Source organism: Larus michahellis, chromosome 8 (assembly GCF_964199755.1).
Source record: "Larus michahellis chromosome 8, bLarMic1.1, whole genome shotgun sequence".
In the NCBI taxonomy this organism is placed as follows: Eukaryota; Metazoa; Chordata; class Aves; order Charadriiformes; family Laridae; genus Larus; species Larus michahellis.
The window spans coordinates 9829114-9848605 of record NC_133903.1 but is presented as its reverse complement, the minus strand read 5'-3'; the positions used below and the strand labels follow the sequence as shown (position 1 = coordinate 9848605).

The 19492-nt window shown below is 52.1% G+C and overlaps 1 protein-coding gene across 2 annotated transcripts; it reads right to left on the bottom strand.

Annotated features, from left to right (window-relative positions):
• Positions 1 to 10062: 10062 nt before the first annotated feature.
• Positions 10063 to 18344, bottom strand: CLEC19A (C-type lectin domain containing 19A). Of its 2 annotated transcripts, none has more exons than XM_074598335.1 (5): positions 18024 to 18244; positions 12833 to 12998; positions 12247 to 12340; positions 11358 to 11490; positions 10063 to 10602 (listed from the first exon to the last, which is right to left on the bottom strand). In XM_074598335.1, exons 1-5 carry the CDS (start codon positions 18112 to 18114, stop codon positions 10523 to 10525), a joined length of 564 nt encoding a protein of 187 aa, XP_074454436.1. In that variant the 5' UTR covers positions 18115 to 18244; the 3' UTR covers positions 10063 to 10522. The 2 variants fall into 2 exon arrangements, with proteins under 2 accessions (XP_074454436.1, XP_074454435.1); XM_074598334.1 differs by having other exon boundaries at positions 10070 to 11202; positions 18024 to 18344.
• Positions 18345 to 19492: the final 1148 nt, after the last annotated feature.

Genomic DNA, 19492 nt, shown 5'->3' with positions numbered 1-19492 from the left:
TGATGGCTGAAACTAAACCTGGCTGTTGTGGAAGTGGCACTTAATTAGCATTCTTATGCAGAGTCACGCTGATCGCTCAAAATCGAATGCAAAGTATCCAGAGGAAATCATACTGCTGCCAGAGATTGCCAGGGATGCAGCAGAGACGTGCTGCGCTATCTGCATGATGATAACTTGCCATACAATAGCCTACAACAGCCACAGCCTTTCCAAGAAGGAGACTGAGCCTCGCGACAGCAGAGCCCCAGGCAGGACGAGTGGCTGCCCCCGACGGCGCACAGCTCTCGCCCGAAGCAGGGCCCGGAGAAACTGCCGGAGACCAGGCACGTTGGGTTTCTGATTATTCGGGCCAAGATTCAGTCCCTGAAGCACGCGATGTAAAACCTGTTACCCAGTTCTGCAGCTCTGCCTGGGGCTCCAGGAGGCACCAGAGGCGCCGACTCCCAGCACTGGCTTTCCCAGGGTGATGAGAATTAAACTCATTTATTTCTCAGTCTCTTTCCCACCTTTTAATCAAATCCAGCATCGGTTTCTTTCTGATGAAGCTCCATGTGAGATCACCTCTACTTAGCTTCCTAGGATGGACAAGCGCAAGCAGACCTTCACCATGTTGGAGGGGACACAAGAGACCAGTGACCAACATGAGCTGCCCCCAGAAAGCTGGACCTTGACTTCCCAGAAGCAATGAAGGGCTGAGCCAGGAGGTGGCTGGGATGGATCCTCAGCAGATCCCAACATGCTCCCAGGCAGGTGCCGGCTGCCCCGGCCCCCAGGGCTCCACGTCTGTTTCCCTTGTCACCTACTTTAGAAACCTCTGGCACATCTCATTGGTAACGCTGCCATCCCACAGCTCCCCGGATCAGAAAACAGGTCAGAGTTCCCAGCACGCTCAAGCCGCTCGGTGACATTTCAGGGAGCCTGAGCAAGCACCACCGCTAAACCCACTAAGTCAGTGTTTGTCCACTACATCAGTGGGGCTTTAAGCACACACTGAGAGCCTCAGGGCAGACAGGCAACGAAAAAGCCCCTAAAGCGAGTGGCTAAACTACAGGTTAAAATAATTTAAATTACGTGGCTCCGGCTCCCATGCACAACCCCCCGATGCATCCGAGCTCTGCACCCAAGCGCTCAGCTGCAAGACGGAGGGCTGAGATGTGGCCAGGCTCTGCCCCGGCACAAGCCCAACTCCAAGATCGGCAAAGACCTGTTATTTTCAGCAGGTTTCAGCAGATCCGCAATAACAGGCATGGGATTGGGGGGGGAAATGAAGAAAAGAAAAAAAAAAAAAAAAAAAAAGGCTGAGCTCAGTGTGCAAAACTAATCTAATCAGGGGATGTCTCGGTCTCCCGGCAGAGCTGAGCCACACAAATAGTGGCTTATCCAAGGGGCCGAGCCCAGCACCTGGCTGATCCCCAAATCCTCATAAACAGAATTACCCCCAAACCTGTAAATATATGCGGTGCCGCCAAAAACCTTGTTGACTCTCGGGCTTTTTTTCTATAAGCCGTCCTCAGCAGAGCGCAGAGCGCTCGTCCTTCAGCTCAGCTGGCTAATCAGGCTAACGGGGCGATACGCACCGCAACTTCCTATGGCACATAATCGGCCTGAAATTAGGTTTTAGTGTAAATCTTACCAAATATGTCACTTGAAACTTCAAAATGGTGTCATCGGGCTCTTCTGCAGAAGAAGTGTCCATGGGTGAGGCCTTAGTGCTGGTTACTCTGCGTGGGGTGGGAGACAGGGAGAGCGAGGTGTGGATGCACGTGTGTGTGTGTTTGTACTTAAAATAGCTAGGGTATAAAAGTAATGCAATATGTAAACATATGTATGCATTTATATATGGTTAAACATGTATATATAATGAATACATAGGTATGTTTATGTATATATGGTTAAATGTTTTCACTAGCTGGAGACAGGGCATTTGCGAGATGCTCCAGAGAAGTCAAGTTTTGAAAACGCGGCCCAGGGGTAACTAACAAATGGGAAATAGAAGGAACATAATTCTCCTGTTACTTGCATTTGGTACCCTTGAATCAACATATTTGCTAGACTAGGAAGCTGGTGATTAAAGTCACACTTCAGGTGGTTTTTTGGAGGCAGGAGCTCCACAAATGTAAGGGAACTTGTAAATAAAGGTACCAAACGAGCACACTGCCTCCATCCGAGGTGGGGTTCAGACAGCCCAGACAGTGCATTTGGCCTCTTCCAAAAATAAACTCGACTCTGTTCTCCTCCCTTAGGGCACTGCGTTTCCCCTCCTAGGGAGTATCTCTCACAAGGGTTCGTTTTCACCAACAGCTTAACGAGGTATGCGTGAAAGACAAAGAGCAGGGCATCTCTGTCCTGAAAGACAAAGAGCAGCGCAGCAGGGATGCGCTGTCCTGGCAGCCCAAAGGCAGGGATGATGGTCACTCTCTCCCTGAGCTGCAACCCCACTCCGTGGCTATCCTGCACACGAAAAATAACACCCCCCATACTCTTCTGCTTCTCTTTTGCAAGACATGCCATCTGGGGAGGGATCCCCTTCCCCTGCTTATGAGAAGAATTTCAAATTTCTAATAAAGAAAAAGTGTTAAACGTGTTGTATCTAAAAATGCCCACAAAAAAGCAATATATCCTTTAAAAATACGTAGATACCAAATCTGTTACATTAGGGTGCAGCCATTTGGCATATGCCGTTAGTTGTGTAGGTTCCCTTAGCGAGCGCAGACAAGGCCATTGCCACTGCTGGAAAATTCAGACATATCCCCCAAATGGCATGTTAATAATGAGATCTTTCAGGGGAGGATCCATGACTCATCCGAGAAGAAAAATGGGTCATTCACTGCGCTGAGCCGTCTGAACAAAACAGCAGCTTTTTTTGGGTTTGCTCAGTTTAAACCAGAAAAATGGAGACAGCAATGCAAGAGAGGATGTGGTGGCTGTAGCTGCCAGATAATAGGAGCAGTGAGAGTCAGCGCTGGCATTATAAAGTTAAAAACCCCACCCTGACAGGCGTTTTGTGCCTTGGATGGTTGTGTGCGAAAACCAAGAGCGGAAGAAACTGCGAGCATCCTGCACCACCGCCTCACCCCGCTCCACCCAAAGCCACAAACTCACCCATCCTTCCCCAAAAGTCAGGTCCCGGCGGTACCCAGGGCTGAAGGGACCAAACCCACCAGGATGCTTCGGGAGCCCGATGGCTGTTGCCCCCCACAAGGGCCATCCCTGCAGACGCAGGGAGCACCCGGGGGCCAGGATAATGAGCGATGAAGGATGAATTTACTGTCCATGCAGAATACACCCCAAAATGTCAAATCCAAGCAAGGATTTTCAGTGCCCTGCCTGCATTACTGCCAGAGCGGGAGCCGCTCTGTGTTACATGTGTGGTTATGGGGCACAGGGTAATAAATCAGTCTGAAATCCCAGTTAGGCCACGTGTGCATGGGGGAGCAGAGGGATCACGTGGAAAGCAACACGCAGCCCCTCCAGACAGCTACAGCAGGTCACTCGGTAGAGTCAACGAAGACAAAAGGGCAGGTTACAAAGCTGGCATTTAAGATTTCATTAGAGCTGTTAATCTTATTGCTATTACCAAATTATAATCGCTTTCACAACCCAGCTAAATCCAGGGTAACTATCCATATTAGATGAATACGTTACTCATTTGCACTCAGCTTTTACTTTGGACCGTGACTTCGTGTGATGCTTTGGAGATTAATAAAGGCCATGGCCCATTCCTACAAGAGCTTGCCCTCCCCACTGATGAAATACCACATTTAATTGCTTTAACTCTCACTTCTGCCGTTTCCTTCCCCTCCCTCTGCCTGTGACATTCACATTCGGTGTCTGCTGGGTGCACCCCGTAGCCGGTGGTGGGAGGATGGAGGAGGTTGGCCACGATGGAGGAGATGAGGTCCAGAAGCCTCCGTGCTCCACATGGGCACCAGTAGCAGCACCAATGAGCAGACTGGGAACCCACAAAGGTGTTACATCCTCATGTGGACAAGCTGCACAAAACAACTCCTATCTGCAGACCTGCCACAATGTCCTGCCTCCTAATTTAATTATCTCAACAGGGTAAAAGAGGAATTAGTGGCAAGTGGATTTTTGCCATTAAACAAATACTTGACAATGAACACTGAGCTCTTAAACCACTGCTGGATTACGGGTCCATTGACTTTTGGGAACCCATAGCCATTGAGTCTAAACAGCATCCAAATCAAATAAATGTTGTCTTCAGTATATAAAAAAAACCAAAAACAAAAAAACCCCTTCCCTATGCTCCCAGCCACCTCTGAAGATTCAAGCCAGCCCTGCAGCACCATCCTTCCCCGGTGCTCTGCAGCGAGTGCCAGCTTTGCAATACCAAAAATAAGAAAGCATTTAATCTAAGATGGGTTTTTCCCAAACTTCAAAGCCTCCACGCAGATTTCCAAGCGTGGCCAAAGGAGGGTATTTTATCCGAGTGCCCTCCACACTGAGGAGGTGCAAGAAGAAAGCTTCTCCTGCAAGTCTTCCCCAGTCCCGTCCTCAGCAAGGACCCCACGGCGCGTCACTCGGATTCTGTGTTATCCCAAGCAACCGCACAAGTACCGATGGATGTCAGAAGGATGAGCAGAGCAAGCACACACTTCCCAGGCCAGGGGTTGTGTTACTGGGTTTCTGTGGGAGGGATGCAGTTCAGAACACACACTGCGCTCCAGCAAAGTTCCCATTCGGAAATCTGCTTACTAACAGCGCCAGTCACTCCCGTACAGCCCTGGCAAAAAATGCTCTATCAGCCCCCTGAGAATGAGCTTCACAAACGATGCAATCAGCAGCCCAGCATAATTTTCAAGAAATACAAATGAGCAAATATCTAGTTGCCATGGTAACCCCAAGAGCTGGACTAGACTTTTTTGCAGATTACTCAACACAGCTACATTTTGCCCACGCAGCAGGAGCGGGGCACCCGGGACGGCAACCGGGTGCTGCTGAGGACTACCGGCTCCTGCGGCAATCTGCCCCAAAAACCCTCCGCCCTGGCTCCCTAACAGTGGGGGATTCACACTCACGGTGCCAGCTGCGGTTCGTTTCTCTCTCACGTCACCTGCGCTTCAGCTCGGTGGCCTTCGAGGCTGACCGGTTTTACGGGTAGAAACCACAGCAGGAATTGCTCTCTCGTTAAGATCTGCGCTTTACGGCTGATCAGCAGCGTCTCTGGCAATTTGCACCCAGGAATGAAAGTTTCCAGCCAAGTTACCAGGCCCCTGCAGAGCAAAAGCAGTTAGTAAAAATCCCAGCCATCCCTTTGAGGTGGCTGTGCCCCAGAGCCCTGCACCAAAGGGGGACAGGGCTGCTGACCCACGGACCACCGCACCCCATCAGGGCAGCTTTCACAGGAAGACTGGAAATCCTTGGCCACAAAAGACAGGGAGGCTTTTTGGGGTACCGATAAGGAGCAATCAACAGCAAAACAGGCCTTAGTGCTGGTGTGAGGCAGCCCCTGTGCTGAGCCAGCCCTGTCCCCGCGTCCTCCCGGCAACAACGAGCCTCTCCCGGAGGAAGACCAGCACTGCTTGAAGCTTCACAGAATCACAGAATGGCCGGGGTTGGAAGGGACCTCTGGAGATCATGTAGTCCAACCCCCTGCCAGAGCAGGGTCACCCAGAGCAGGTGGCACAGGAACGCGTCCAGGCGGGTTTGGAATGTCTCCAGAGACGGAGACTCCACCACCTCCCTGGGCAGCCTGTGCCAGGGCTCTGCCACCCTCACAGGAAAGAAGTTCCTCCTCATGTTTAGGTGGAACTTCCTATGCTCAAGTTTGTGCCCATTACCTCTTGTCCTGTCCCCGGGCACGACTGAAAAGAGCCTGGCCCCATCCTCCTGACACCCACCCTTTAAGTATTTATACACATTGATAAGGTCCCCCCTCAGCCGTCTTTTTTCCAGACTAAAAAGACCCAAATCCCTCAGCCTTTCACTCAGCTTTTGCAATTAATTAAGGTGCCATCACACACCAGAGGCATGGTTCATAAATCCGCCTTCGCTCACACCCCTGGCCCTTCTCTCAATGGCCGTCCCAGCCAGCCCCCTGCCCGCCCCAGTGCTGTCCCTAAACGAGGGCTCGTCACCCGCCGAGCGAGCCAGTCCCCGCACTGAGGCGAGATATCTGTCTTTATCTCAATTCTGCAGAAACAGGCGCCCGGCATCTAACAACAGCCAGCGCACCTCAGGTTTCAAACCGCCCGGTATTTATCATGATAAACCACAGCGGATTGGTCAATAATGATTCATCCTCCGCCCTTAACTATACATACGCATCTGAGCTCATGTTTAAAACATTCAGGGAGGTTAACTGATTAGCATGCTAATTATTCACAAAGGAGTGTGTATTTTAGCATTATAATTACCCAAGGGTAGTTTAGGATACACTCTTGGCTTGAATTTGGTCCAGAAGTCCTATTTTTGCTGTCTTGTGCCTAAGTCAGCAGCTGCCAAAGAACACATAAAACGCATTGTTTTGTTTCACATCCTATTCAAGGTCAGGTACGTTCCTTGATGCCTCAACCATGTCCCAGCTGAAATTTCTTGATAAAAACTTTTAATTTTGTTCTTTCAACATCAGGAGAGGTGGCTGGGCTCAGCCATGCCTGGAAGAGATGCATTTCCCACCAGGTCAAATCCTGCCCACCTTCCCCCTGCAGCACATCTGGGATGCACCAAAGCCGGGGGGTTTAATGCTAATATCATCGCATGGGTAAGTAATACCCTTTATCATATGTTTTTGTGGTTTGGGGGTGGTGTTTGGGGATGGACCTCACTGACACAGCCAGTAAACATCTATAATTTATTCACTAAGCTGCTGGAAGGTTTTTTTTTGGCCCCGAGGTATTTTTGTTCCTTGTCAAAGGGAACAGCTCTGCAGCATCCTGGCCCCGGGGCAGGAGCTGCTCTGCTGGGCAGGCAATAAAAACGCAGGGAAACCGGGGCGAGGGGGAAAAGGAGACGCACAAGAAAAAGCTCTACGATTCAGCTGTGCAGGCCTTATCCCAGCCCAGCCAGCCGGCTCAGCAGTCCGTGTTAGAAACCGAGGAGGAAAATCACCGCCTGGCTGCCGGCACCGGCTGGCAGCAGCAGCGCAACCCGGCAAGCTGCTGACAGCACAGCGCTTGTCTTCCCAGCTCCCTTCCCCGGGCATCCAGCAGTGTATTTCAGGAAATAAAGAATAATAATAATAGTAGGAAAATAAAGGAACCAAAAGGCAAACAGTGCAGGCAGGCCCGTCTCTCCCGCCTGCCGTGCCAGGGCCACTCTGCCCAGGGCTGGGGGCAACGTTTTCTCGACAGACCAAGAAATGGGGTATCAGAGGGTAAAGACATTTGTCACCAAGAGACAATTATTTTTGTTCACTCCCAGGCTACATAACACACACTGTTCACGCTTACCTGACTTCCAAGCGTTACAAAGGAAGATATTCAGCTCCTAAAGAACCCCGAGACATAAAAGGATCCTCCGGCACCAGTCGCTCAAAAGCGATGTGCAGGAGAGCTGCAGGAGAGTCCTACCGCTGACAGGTTTCCCACTGCCTGCACAGTACGGCAAGGCAGGATGGAGAATTTCGAGATATCGGGGGAGTTAAGGGCTGTGGGACAAGGACTACAGAAAGATAAAATAAGAAAGTTCACCCTGAAGAGCTGTAGCTCCTCCCGGCCACACAAAGCCCAGGACCGTCCATGCCAGGGGAAAGGGCACGTCCAATCTTCCACTAAGCACTCACCTCGCCAGATCCACTAAAAGTTCATTAGGGAGGTGAAAACTCCTGTTGTTTTCTGAATTTTATTTGATTACTGTGAACCAGAAGACACTAGCAAGGAAAGAGGGTTGTTTTTTAAGTAAGGATCCTGGAGCCTGGGGAGAAAGCCGGGGGGGGAGTTTCAAAACAAAGCCCCTGTTAACTTTGGTCCTGACTTTCAGGTCACGCATGGTAGTTCTTTTTACCTGGAAATGAAGATGTTAATTAGAGCTGACAGCTTTCATAGGTTTCCCCATTAGCAATATTTTTAGCCACAGTAGGGCCCAAGTCTTCAAACGCTTTCCCAAGGGAAGGTTTTAACCTTTCTTTTGAAACATCTCATGCCACTTGCAGGGAAAAAAAGAGAGGTTTTTGGCTCGAGGCGTACCAAGCCCCGGCCATGAGGAAATCCCGGCTCCTCTGAACGGGGGACACAGGAGGAGCAGGGAAAAGAAATTGGGGAGAGGCAGCCTGGAGCCCGGAGCAGAGCTTGGCACCGAGCGGCTGCATCGCCCAGCAGGATGGCCGCCCCTCTGGCCCCCGACACTCCCTGTGCTGCTCCTGTCCCCGGCGGTGCGGGTGGCCCTACCCTGCTGTCCTCGTGCCAGCAGCAAGCACAGAACCCATCCACGGATGGCTTCTGGGGCAGCGATCAAAATGGTTCCTCAAGCCCTTTTTCTGCCACAGATCAGATCCTACACATCAACATTTTGTTAGCTTGCTGGATTCAAGAATTTTTTTGGTTTTTTTTACAGCTGGTTTCCTTGCATACAGTTATCATCTATATGTTATTTATTGTTTTCGGATAAAGCAAAAGCCTCGAGAAACCACATTCAACACTGTCTCCTACCCAGGACTGAAAATTGTGCAACTTGGTTAATTTCCATATAAATATATGGATAGTATATATATATATAAACCATTAAAAATAATATATTCTTATTTATATGTATTATACATTTATATCTATCACATTAAAAAAATTTATATAAATACATAAACAGGGATTTTCTTATTTTAGAAGCCTGCTCCAACACACATGTTCCACTTACACCACCACCAGTACCCTCCCCCAAGTTTTGCAGTTTCTCTCCAAGTGGAAATGCAGTTTAGCTGAAAGCCGCACTGACACCCGGGGGAGAGGTTAGACGCTCCCAGCGGAGCCTCCGTTACTTACCTCATTGTATCCAGTGTAATTGCTCTGGAAGGTCTTTATTCTGAAATTGTATGTCCCTAAAACAGCGGCATCAATGGAGACCAAACAATTTTATGATGCTTTTACTCATCTTTGCAGGCGGTGGCCAAGACGGAGCAGCCCAGGGCTGTCCTGGCTGCTTGGGTGCCATGAGACCCCAGGGCTTTGCTGGAGCAGGGACAAAAAGGACACATGGCTCCCGAGAGAGGGCAAGGGGCCGGAGGGGGAGGCAGCCCCTCTGCACAGGGCTTCTTGCAAAGCCACCTGGATACCACAGGCTGTGCGGGAGCGGGCAAGGGGCCGGGGGGCGGGGGTCACCCTGCAGGGAGCACTGGATTTATTGCATTTGGCTGGGCCCAGCAGTGCCCTTACAGCTGTGTCCCCTGAAGGAGAAGCACGTTTTTGCCTCGATGGCACTGCCCTGCCCTTGGGCGCTGGCACCACCACAGCCACACTCGCACCCAGGTACCGCAAATTCCCCCACATGCAAGGAGGGGGGGGGGTCCCATCTCCCACCGACCACCCCCAACAAGGCACACTGGGGCTGCACAACAGCACACACCTCCCCAAACAAGTATTTACCTGGTAGATAAAAGTACCTCTATGTTGCCAGCGCAGAACAGGAGTTCATCAGCAAGCGCTGCAGGAAAGAGCATCATCCTGCTGGGAAACAGGGCTGGACCGAGAGCTGGGAGCTCTCCTCACCCAGGAGAGGTTCATGAGGGTGGGCTGACCCCCAGCTGGTGTGCATCAGCCCTTCACTCACGTTCCTTCTAACTCGCTCAGCCCAAAGCAGCCAGGGCCAAACCCTGCTCACCTGTGGATGCTGCGTAGCCGTGGGGCACTGAGTGGCCCCACACACCCCACGTGTGATGCACGTGGCTGACGGGGGCCTGGCGAAGGGCAGGCTGTGCACACAGGCTGCCCCAGGGACCCCAACAAACAACCAGCATCAATAAAATAAACTTTCCTAGACACCTGCTTGCCCCCCGCAGACCTTTACAATACAGAGCAGGCTGGGGTAAAGCCAGCCCCTTTCGCACAAGACCCCACGGCCCCGAGGAGTCGCTGCTACTCAAGCGCTAGAAAGACGGAGGAGCCTCCACCTACTATTTGCCGTTTATTGTAGCAGAGAGAAAAATAACGTGCACAAGAGGCATTTTGCATAACTTAACAGAAAATAACACTTCTCCTCCACTCGTCATGGATCAATGGGCAAAATAATTTCCTACACACGGCTATTTTTTTTGTGCTAACAGTTTGGCGTACTGATAAAATCACGGGTTTCCTCTAATACGCTGCGACAGTTGATCTGAAACCCAAAGCTCAGGCTTGGGGGGTGTGTGTCCTTTGCTGTTTAACGCAGCTCCCATAGCCATTCGCCCGTGGGGAGGGTGAGTGCTGGGTTCCTGCAGCAGTCCACGGAGGGATTTTCGCAGCCGGAGTCTGGCTGGGGATGCCGAGCAGCTCCGCGGCTCTTGCCACCCATGCTACGTCCCGGCCGCTCTTCCCCGGCATGGCTAGAGAGGTGACCCAAAATGAGGGGTGCGTGGGCAGCGCCGGCAGCATCAGTCCAGGGCCAGCGAGGGGATCTTGCAGACGAAGGGGAAGGCTCTGCCACAGGCATTGTCGTTCCAGGAGCGCAGCGCTACCTCCCAAAAAAACCAAGGCGTTAGCCAAAAAAAAGGCATGAGGAGGTAACCATGCACCGCCCTCAGGACTGGGGCCTCCCGCTGTTGCAGGAGGTTTTCCCTGGATGTGCTCCCATTTGGGCTGCTCCCAGCCGTGCCCCCACCCAGCATCCCCCTCCCCATCCTGGGGACGCTGGCGGGGACTCCTGGCCCCGGTTGGAACATGGGAGCAGGGAGGCAGCTGCAAACGCAGCCCCATACCACAGACAGTATCCCCAGTGTGCACGTGGGTGGGGTGTTCAGGTATGTCCACGAGGTCTGGATACACCTGACTGGTCTCACTGGCAATGGGGGTGTGAGGTGAGATTTTTGCACAAGCAGGGTCTTCCCCGCTTCAGCGAGATGCCCCTGGCCGGAGTGAGGGAGGGGAAAGCTGGCAAACCCAGGGGTGTTTCATGGGCTGCGTGTGCGAGGGGAAGTCAGAAACTTTGACCTTTGGCTAAATTCAGTAATTCTTCAAAGTGGGTGATGCTCCCCTCCTGCCACTGCTATGTGAGCGAGGGGAGAGTGAGAGTGTGTGTGTATGTACGTGGTGAAAGAGAAAACACATCCCTTCTCTGCAAAGAAAAAAGAAAATAACAATAAAAAAAATTAAAATGCAAATCCTCAGCCTGCCAGCAAGCTCTTCAGAAAAGCGCAAGCCGTAGTGGATTGAATTTATTGACATGCAAATAAGAGTTAAGGTGCCCTGGACACCCGGGGCGGCACTCACCGCTGCTGTGCCGGTACCAGATCTGCACGCAGTCCTCCTCCTCCGGGATGGAGTGGATCCCGTCGTCGGGCTGACTGCCGTCCCAGTAGTGGTAGTCGTAGGAGGAGCCGTCCGTCCACTCGAAGTGACCCTCCTGGCGTGGGGTGAGTGGAGAACGGCCACAATTGCAGAGCTGCGTTTGCCGGGGGGGTCCCGCTCCCGTGCAGACCCCATCCCCGACCCCATCCCCAGTGCCACACAGCCTGGGGACACAGGGCGAGGCTGCCACCGCTCAGCAAAGGCCAAACAGCACGTTTGGGTTGTACAGCTGAAAACTTTCCCTGGAAAGCCCCAGCATTTGCAGTATTTGCACCAGGGGAAGCCCAGAAATTAAACTCATATATTTTTGAACACACCCACCCCATTCCATGTTCCTTTTTCTTTTCCATTCCTATCCACAAAAAAATTTGCTGGCATGGGACTGTTCTCCTGATGCTCTCGATTTTTCTTTGTTACATATTAGACTATGGATTTCCAACAGGTCAGCTTTGAAAAGTTGCCGAGTATCACAGGAAAGCAATGAAACTTGGTGACTTTTTACATTGGAGACGTTTTCAGTTCATTTGCTCTTCTCGGACCAGCAGTACAATACTCTTTCTATTAATCCGTTAATAAAATATGATGTGGAAAATTGATAATTATTAATTTATTAATTCTAGTAACACTTTTGAAAGCAGATTGGAGGAAATTAAATTATAACTTTCCCTCGTGAGCTGCACAAGACCCTACGCCACCACCCAATTCATGGGGCTATAAAGTGAAGAAGAAAATCAAGTTACTTTCCAGGGGGAAAACGCAGGGAACTGAGTTTTTAAAAGCAATTTCCCACATGATTTCGGGGAGCTCTCACCTGCCGCAGGTCGTTGAGCCCCGTCCAGATGTCGGTGGGGATGCCCGGCACCCGGCTGTTCACCAGGTCGTACACGAAGACGTTTTCTTCCCAGCTGGAAAAAAACAGAGCAATAGGGCAGTGCTGGGGGGGGGGTATGGCAGGGGCAAATGGCCAGGCGTGGCCCTCAGCACTCGCCCTACGGCTTGGCCAAATGGGTCCCCCTCTTCTAATTGCCATTGATTACTTTCCTGTGTCTGTGCAAGAGGTGTGCAGTGTAGAGCTGGGGGAGAGGGAGCAGGGGAAAAAGCCCGTGTAATCACATTATGTTTCTACCCCCTTTTCAAGAGCAAAAAATGCAGTTTGGGGGAATTTAGGGAATACTACGTCAGTTTTCCTGCCTACCCAGGAAAAGACGTTTTTTACATCACCTTTGTGTGCGCAATGCACCAGACCTGCCCATGTCACCGCTGCAGAGGGATGCTTAGGCTGGGACAGGAGCCGGCAGCTGGCACAGAGGTTGTGCGGCGGGACCGGCTCTTCACCTCCATTGTCCTTCTTCCCCGGGCTGTGCCAGGGCGGGATGACAAGTGTCTGCGCTCCTCACCTGTGGATGGAGGCCAGCTTGGCTGATCTGATGCCGATGGAGAACTCGGCGCAATAGAGGTCAGCTTCAGCCCAGGTTTTGTTGATGGGGAAGTACCGGTAGCAGTGGCCTTCGTACTCAGTCCAGAAGAGCGGGCAGGAGTAGGCATGGACAGGCTCAGGCATGGCTGGGGGCAGAGCAGAGGACATCCAGCACCAAGGGCGAAGCGACGTGGCCATGCCCAGCCCTGCTCCCCCCCTCACCCCGGCGAATAACCACCAAACACTTGCGTGGACAAACCAGCTGTTGCAGAAGCCCTGCAAAAGTTTGCAAAAGCCAAAACAAATGTTGCAAAAGCCGGGAGTTTCTTGGTTTTAGCATCCGCCTACATCAGGAGGGACATTTCAAGCCAGTTTGACATCGATTTAGGTGCTTAAAATAAAGGTGCTGACTTTTGCGATAGCGGGGGAGCCGAGATAAGGCAGCACGGGCGCCGCGGTGCTGGGAAGGAGCTGATGGCCGGGGGTCAGGGCCGCACTCGGCCCTCTGCTCCCACCACCTCCCTCCGAGCAAAGCCCCTCACCGTCCCCCTGTGTCCCCCAGCCTGGATGTGGCCGTGCACGTAGGCACGCGTTGGATTTCAGCCCCATAAATGGCGGGGTGAGGCCTGTGCTGCCGGCGGTGGTGCCAGCCTATCTGCCTCCCGACGCCAGATAAGAGCTGGGGCCCGCGGCGCTGCTCCTCCTCCCTCGCCACCTTTCAGCACAGCAGGAAAGTTACCCCAAAAAAGGCCATTTTGGGGGCAGGACACTTTTCTGGAGCCTTTGCAATTGCTGCTGTGTAAATACCGCGGTGACATTAACCTTTCACTCCAACCTCCTCCATGTCACAGTCCCCCCCCGTCGCGCATGGGGAGGATGCAGCACATATTCACCACGCACCACCCAAAATGAACGCACGCACAACCCGCAAATCTTGTGGCACATACAAGTAACTCTCTAAACCACTGGTTTTTGAGCCTCGGGGAGCTCTGCCAGCTCTCCCAGCACCAGTTCCCACGTCCCTGTGAGGTCCTGCCCGAGCAAGCGGGGAGGCGGGCAGGGCAGGGGGTTATGGCAGACATCGGATGCCATGAAGCTATCCAAGCAGGTAAGAGGCTCAAGGCCGGAGAGGTCAGGGTGGTGCTACAGGGCCTCCGGTACCAAGGGACTTGGGGGCAAAAAGATAAAGCACGCCGGGCTGGGAGCAAGAGGAACAGCTTTAAGGGAAGGTGACCAAGCTGCAGCCAGCTTGGTGGCAATGCAGGGTTCAGCTCTCTGATTGACACCCAGCTGTCCTTGCATTGGGGAAAACTTTAGAATAGCCTTAAAAAATGCAAATTGTTGCTATTATAGCGGTAGAGCAGAAGGACCAGGAATACCAAGAGCTGATGTGATTTCCTGGGAGCCAAGCCCTCCTCCCCGCATGGCACTGGCCAGGGGTCCCTGTCCCCACCAAAAGCGAAGCAGAGCATGGGCAGAGGGTCCAACCCATGGATCTGGCATGTCCCCCCCGATTCAGGACAAGGCTGGGATCTGGTTCCAGGTCACACTGACTCCAGGTTGCTGCTCCCTCCTGCCGAGGGCACGCCGGGGGTATGCAGCAGATGGGCACCACCAGCAACCCCAGCGACTGGGATTTTATTATAGAGGCTGTGAAGCGCCTCGACGAACTCTTCACCTCTAGCAGCTTGGTGGCAAAATTCACAGGGCTGAACCCAGCAGCACCCCCGGCAAATGGGGCCCTCCGTTCCCCAGTGCTAATTGCAGCGAGCATTCCGGTGCCCTGGCTCCAAGCTGAGTCCGCCGGCGCCCCGATCGCCCAGGAAAATCACCCTGGTTTTGTTCAGAGCAGCCAAAATTGAGTCAGAGATGGAGACAGCCCTTCTTTGTTATTCCATACTGCTTCCCATTAGGTAGCATTAATTTGATGAGCTTCAGTGAACCAGAGGTGCCTGAAGGAATTTAAGGTTAAACATGCCGAAAAGGAAAATAGGGGAGGTCAGCGTTTAATTAGCATCTTTTCTGTTAGGTCAGGATCAGAGGCTGTGGCAGTCTCTTTGGAGGAGAACTATTGCTCCCAGTTTTATAGGCAGGAACAACTGGGGTTTCTGCTTTTATCTAGGGGTTTTGGGGGCTATTTTTAGCAGAAAGGCCATAAGAAAGTGGATATATGGTTTTGAGTATATGAGCCCACTCATGGCTCTGTAGGAGAACCTCATAACCCAAGCCCACAGCTGCTGATGATATTTTGATCTAAAAGGGGACAGGGGAAGCATTTGGGGCTATTTAGACCAGATCCTCACGCTTAAGCACCCTAGAAAAACATCACCCCCAGGAGCATCAGCTCCTCTGCACAGGGCAGGGGCAGCACAGCCACTGTCTGTGGGACGGGGGCTCGTGCCGACCCCAAGTCATTTCGTCTGTTTGTCCCCAAATACCTGGTCAACAATGATGGCAAGAATCCTTCCTCTCTTTGCTTATTTGCAGTGCAGGGGTTTTAAGCTTAGGGCCATGTTTTAACGCAGGAACAACAAAATAAATGTCCAGATTTGGTTGATGATAAGATTCATATCAGGCAGATGTCAGGCAAGCTGGGAAACAAGAATCTGGGGTTGGAAAGAGAGTTTTGCATTCTCTGGGTTTGTTTCTGCGCCAACAAAACTGTTATCTTTCTATTTATTTACTAGCTGAGACCCACAGCAGAACCACTGGGAAAAGCACTTGTCAAAATCTTGCAGAAGCTGGCACTGCTCTGCCAGAAAGTTTCACTTCCCCAGGTGGCCACTTTCCAACTGGAAATAATTAACTGAGAAAACCCCAGCCAGTTCCACGAGTTTTTCTTTATTCCAGGCTGCTGCTGAGAAAGGTGAAATACCACCTGCGTGACTCCCACAGACTCGGGCAGTGAAGAGCAGGTTTCTTCCTGACCAGCTTCATCCCAAGGTGCAATGCTGCCTCACTCCAGCGATCCACAGATTTGAGATATAAAGTTTGGGGCTACAACAAGGTTGGCAAGAGATGCCCAGGCAAGGAAGACTCCCGGGAGGACTGCAGCTCCATCAAAGCATTTTGGACGGCAGATCAGATCAGGTCAGTGCTGGCAGCAGATGCTCTTCCTGCTGCAGAGCATTGAAGGGCTCCGTTTAACCAACAGCTGATGACATAGCAAAAAGCTTGGAGATGTTAGGAGACACCTCACTGAAAGACACGGTCTTGAAACGTCCCCCTTGGCACATCCATACACTAATGCTGCCATCTGACCTGAGAAAGCAAGTGAACCTCTTCAGCTCTTGGCAAGCAGCAGGGTTTGGAGGGTGTCTGTCAACACTCAAGAGGTTTGTCTGAAGTTGATGCCAACGGAGCAGAGCTGAGGAGATCCCTGTCACGTGCAAGGCTGGGTCCTTCCCAGGGCAGAGCTGCCAGCAGAGACACTCTGCTGGTACCCGAGGGCTGTGAAGCCAAGGGTGAGGGATGGGGAACGTTCCCCAGATGGCGGTCGGAACTGGGGCTCAGGATGAGCATCCTGGTGTTCACCAACACCGAGTCACTTCTTACCAGCTCGGGGCCAATGGGAAGATGAGAGCAGCATGGCTTTACCCTGTGTTGGCACTGCTGGAGCAGCAGGAGGTTATAGGGGATGGGCGAGACAACAGGGCTGGGACAGGGGAGCCCCAGGACCCTCCAGGATGGCTTCAGCAGGAGCAGCCTGCAGCGAGACCGGGGGATTCAAAGTGCCAGCTGAGCCAGACATCCATCCCACCACAGCCTCACTACATCCACCAGCCCATGTCCTCTTTATCGAATAAAATCCAAAAATAAGCACTAAAAAGGAGGTTTGGTGGGCAAGAGCTAAGACAGTGCTACTGTGTGATGCTGAGTTGCCTCAGGTCACCCATGGCTTTAAGAGCACGTCCTTAAGCCCTGACACCACAGTCATTATGGACAAACAATCTCACATTCATGTGATTTGCAATATTTATCTTTCATTAACAGATGAAAAACTCTCATGCTTAGCGCCCACCTTCAAAAAAAGCAGATCACGGGAGGGTTTTCAGCCTGTGTTTTGGGGATGTACGGAGCCGGAGGGATGGTATCCACTGGACATAATGCTCATTTAATAACTGGGCAGTATTTTACACACTCTGATGTGGTTTTTAAAGCACACATTAGAAATTTCCAAGTAAAATTTTAAATACGAGTTGAAGCACATTGGAAGTGACACACCTTCGCACAGAGGGCTTCGCTTTTCTAAACCCTGTGACAAAACCAAGCTGGTTTTACAGCTTCAAATATTCTGCCATGTTCATTTGGAGTCGTGAGGCTACGGCATCTTGCCGGCAGCAGCCCTCCTCCTGGCACTAACAGATAGGAGTTATCTTGCAGGGGCTTTTTCCTCCTTAATTAGCTCTGGCGAAGCTCCCACAGAGTAGGTGTCTGGCAGGAAAGCTGGGCTTGTATCCTTTTTCTCATGAACCCACTGAACACCACTTAAGGAGTCCCTTTCTGCTCACATTCCCGTACAAATCTAACAGGGCGCAAAGAAACTCAGAGCAGGGACTCGCTCACACCAGCCCCGTGAAAAAGTTTGCAAGAACTTAAAATGACACAAAGCAGCCGCCATCGCCAACAGCTCAGGAAAAAAAAAAGGGGGGGGGGGTTGGAAATAAGTGGGAATCACTTATTTGTGGCCGCTTTTCACACGCAGTAAGTGTCAATAAACGAATGGGGAGCCACGGTGCCCCCCCAGCCTGTCCTGCTGGGCTGTGTGGCTGCAGTCCTGCGCCGCTCACGCGTGTGGGCAGCTATTTCTGCCCGCTGCCCCTGCCGTCCATGTGGGACCCACGGGAAGGACGGCTGAAGGTCCACGGCACGGTGCCACCCGAGCGTGCCTTGCTGAAGGCGAAGGCGCAGCCTTACACACAGAAACAAAGCCAGAGCAGGGACAGCTTCAACATCCCGGGGGATGAGAGAGAGACCGGGGCTGCTCTTGGCACACACCCCCAAATGAAGAAAGTTGATTTTGAGGAAAATCAGAAATTTCTGGAGCAGCCGTAGAAAGGGAAAAGCCAGCTGGTGACCCTGCAGGAGGTCCGCGCTCTCCTCTCCCTGCTAAAGCCGCCGCAGTTTAAGGTTACCTTTATCCCAAGTCACAATCAACGCTTTGCACTCACCTTGGCTGATCTTTATGTTTGTCTGGGGGAAAGCCTGGGCAGCAAACACCACCATGGAGAGGAGCACACACACATCCCAGCCAGTGCCCATCGCCAGGGAGGGAGGACGGGGCGCTCCCCCAGCTCCGCGGGCAGCCGGTGGCTGGGGTCACTGCTCGTCCGGGACCTCCCAGCTGTGCCAGGGAGGCTGCCGGCGCGGAGGAGGATATAGGCGCTGTGCTGCTCCCTCCCCCAAAAGCAGCGGCTCTCCCATCCCAGCGACACACGCCTCCCCACCCGCCGGCTGAGCCCAGGCGTGCTCATTGCATCCCACACCAAGGGACCTGCGCCCAGACCTTTGCCCAGGGCATAAATCACGGGGTGCACATCTCCTCCTGGACAGCCTTTGTCACAGGACGGAGGCTGCAGGCAAGCGGGGAAATCCCTTATCTACCCCCTCCAGTTGCTTCCTGAGACATTATTTTGTGTCCCCAGTTTAGCGCTGCCCAGCTGCCCCGTGCTGGCTGCCTGGCCCCCCAGGGATGCTGGCGGGCATCAGCGGCCAGGCACGGAGGGGAGCTCGGGGCAGACCTTGACCTTGGGGTGCCTGAAAAATGTGCCCCTTTTGCCTGCTGTGCAGCCCTTCAAACGCAGGGCAGCTGGGCAGTGCTAAACTGGGGACACAAAATAATGTCTCAGGAAGCAACTGGACCGCGGTGTGGGCACCCCGGGAAAGGCACCCCGGCAAAGGCACCCCGGGAAAGGCCGGCTGCAGCTGGGGAAACAGGTGGAGGGGGTCCCCAGGGCTGCAGGGGAGCACGGCCTTGTGCAGGCTCTGTGCAGCCTTTAACTGTGGGGTTTAACCCGTTACTACCCCATTCTGCCCCACCAAACAAAGGCAATGCTTTGACACACAAAAACAGCCTGGAAGGGGAAACCACCAGCTGTGCCAGGGGGTCCGAGGCTGTTTCAGGAGCTCACGCGATGCCCATCTGCTGGGTCCATGCAGCCCTGTAACAGCAGAAAGCCTTCAGCATCAGGCAGCAGACAATATTATTAACAGTCAATATTATCTAGCACATCTCCTTTCCGTAGTCAAAACATTTTTGGAAATAAATTTTGTATTTTTAAAAATACTGTATAAAGTCCTTTCCTAGCTGTTGCACTGATAGGGAAACAGTATAGGCACAAATGCTATGACATTTTTGTGGTCCTGCTCCATTTCAAATTTATGCCTTAAATCAGCATTGAACAAACCACTTGGGAATAAAGCCAATGCTATTCCTTTTTTATTTTTAGCTACAGATTAAAATTTTCAGTGTTTTCTGGGACTTCAGTTGGTATGACCCCTGTTTTTACAGGCAAGATCCAGGTAGAAACAATTTGGGGTGATAGAAAGCTTTCAGTATAGCAAAGTATCCAGACTTCCTCCAGAGACAGTAACTCAACTCAATGAATTTTCATATATTATTTTCTTTGCATTAAATAAA

Excerpts from the sequence above, each read along its gene's own strand:
- CLEC19A (XM_074598334.1), bottom strand. The coding sequence starts at position 18,114 with ATGGGCACTGGCTGGGATGTGTGTGTGCTCCTCTCCATGGTGGTGTTT. Across the intron at positions 12,999-18,023 it reads AAACATAAAGATCAGCCAAG|CCATGCCTGAGCCTGTCCAT; the intron begins GTGAGTGCAAAG and ends CTCTGCCCCCAG. Across the intron at positions 11,491-12,246 it reads GGCTCAACGACCTGCGGCAG|GAGGGTCACTTCGAGTGGAC; the intron begins GTGAGAGCTCCC and ends ACCCCACGCCAG.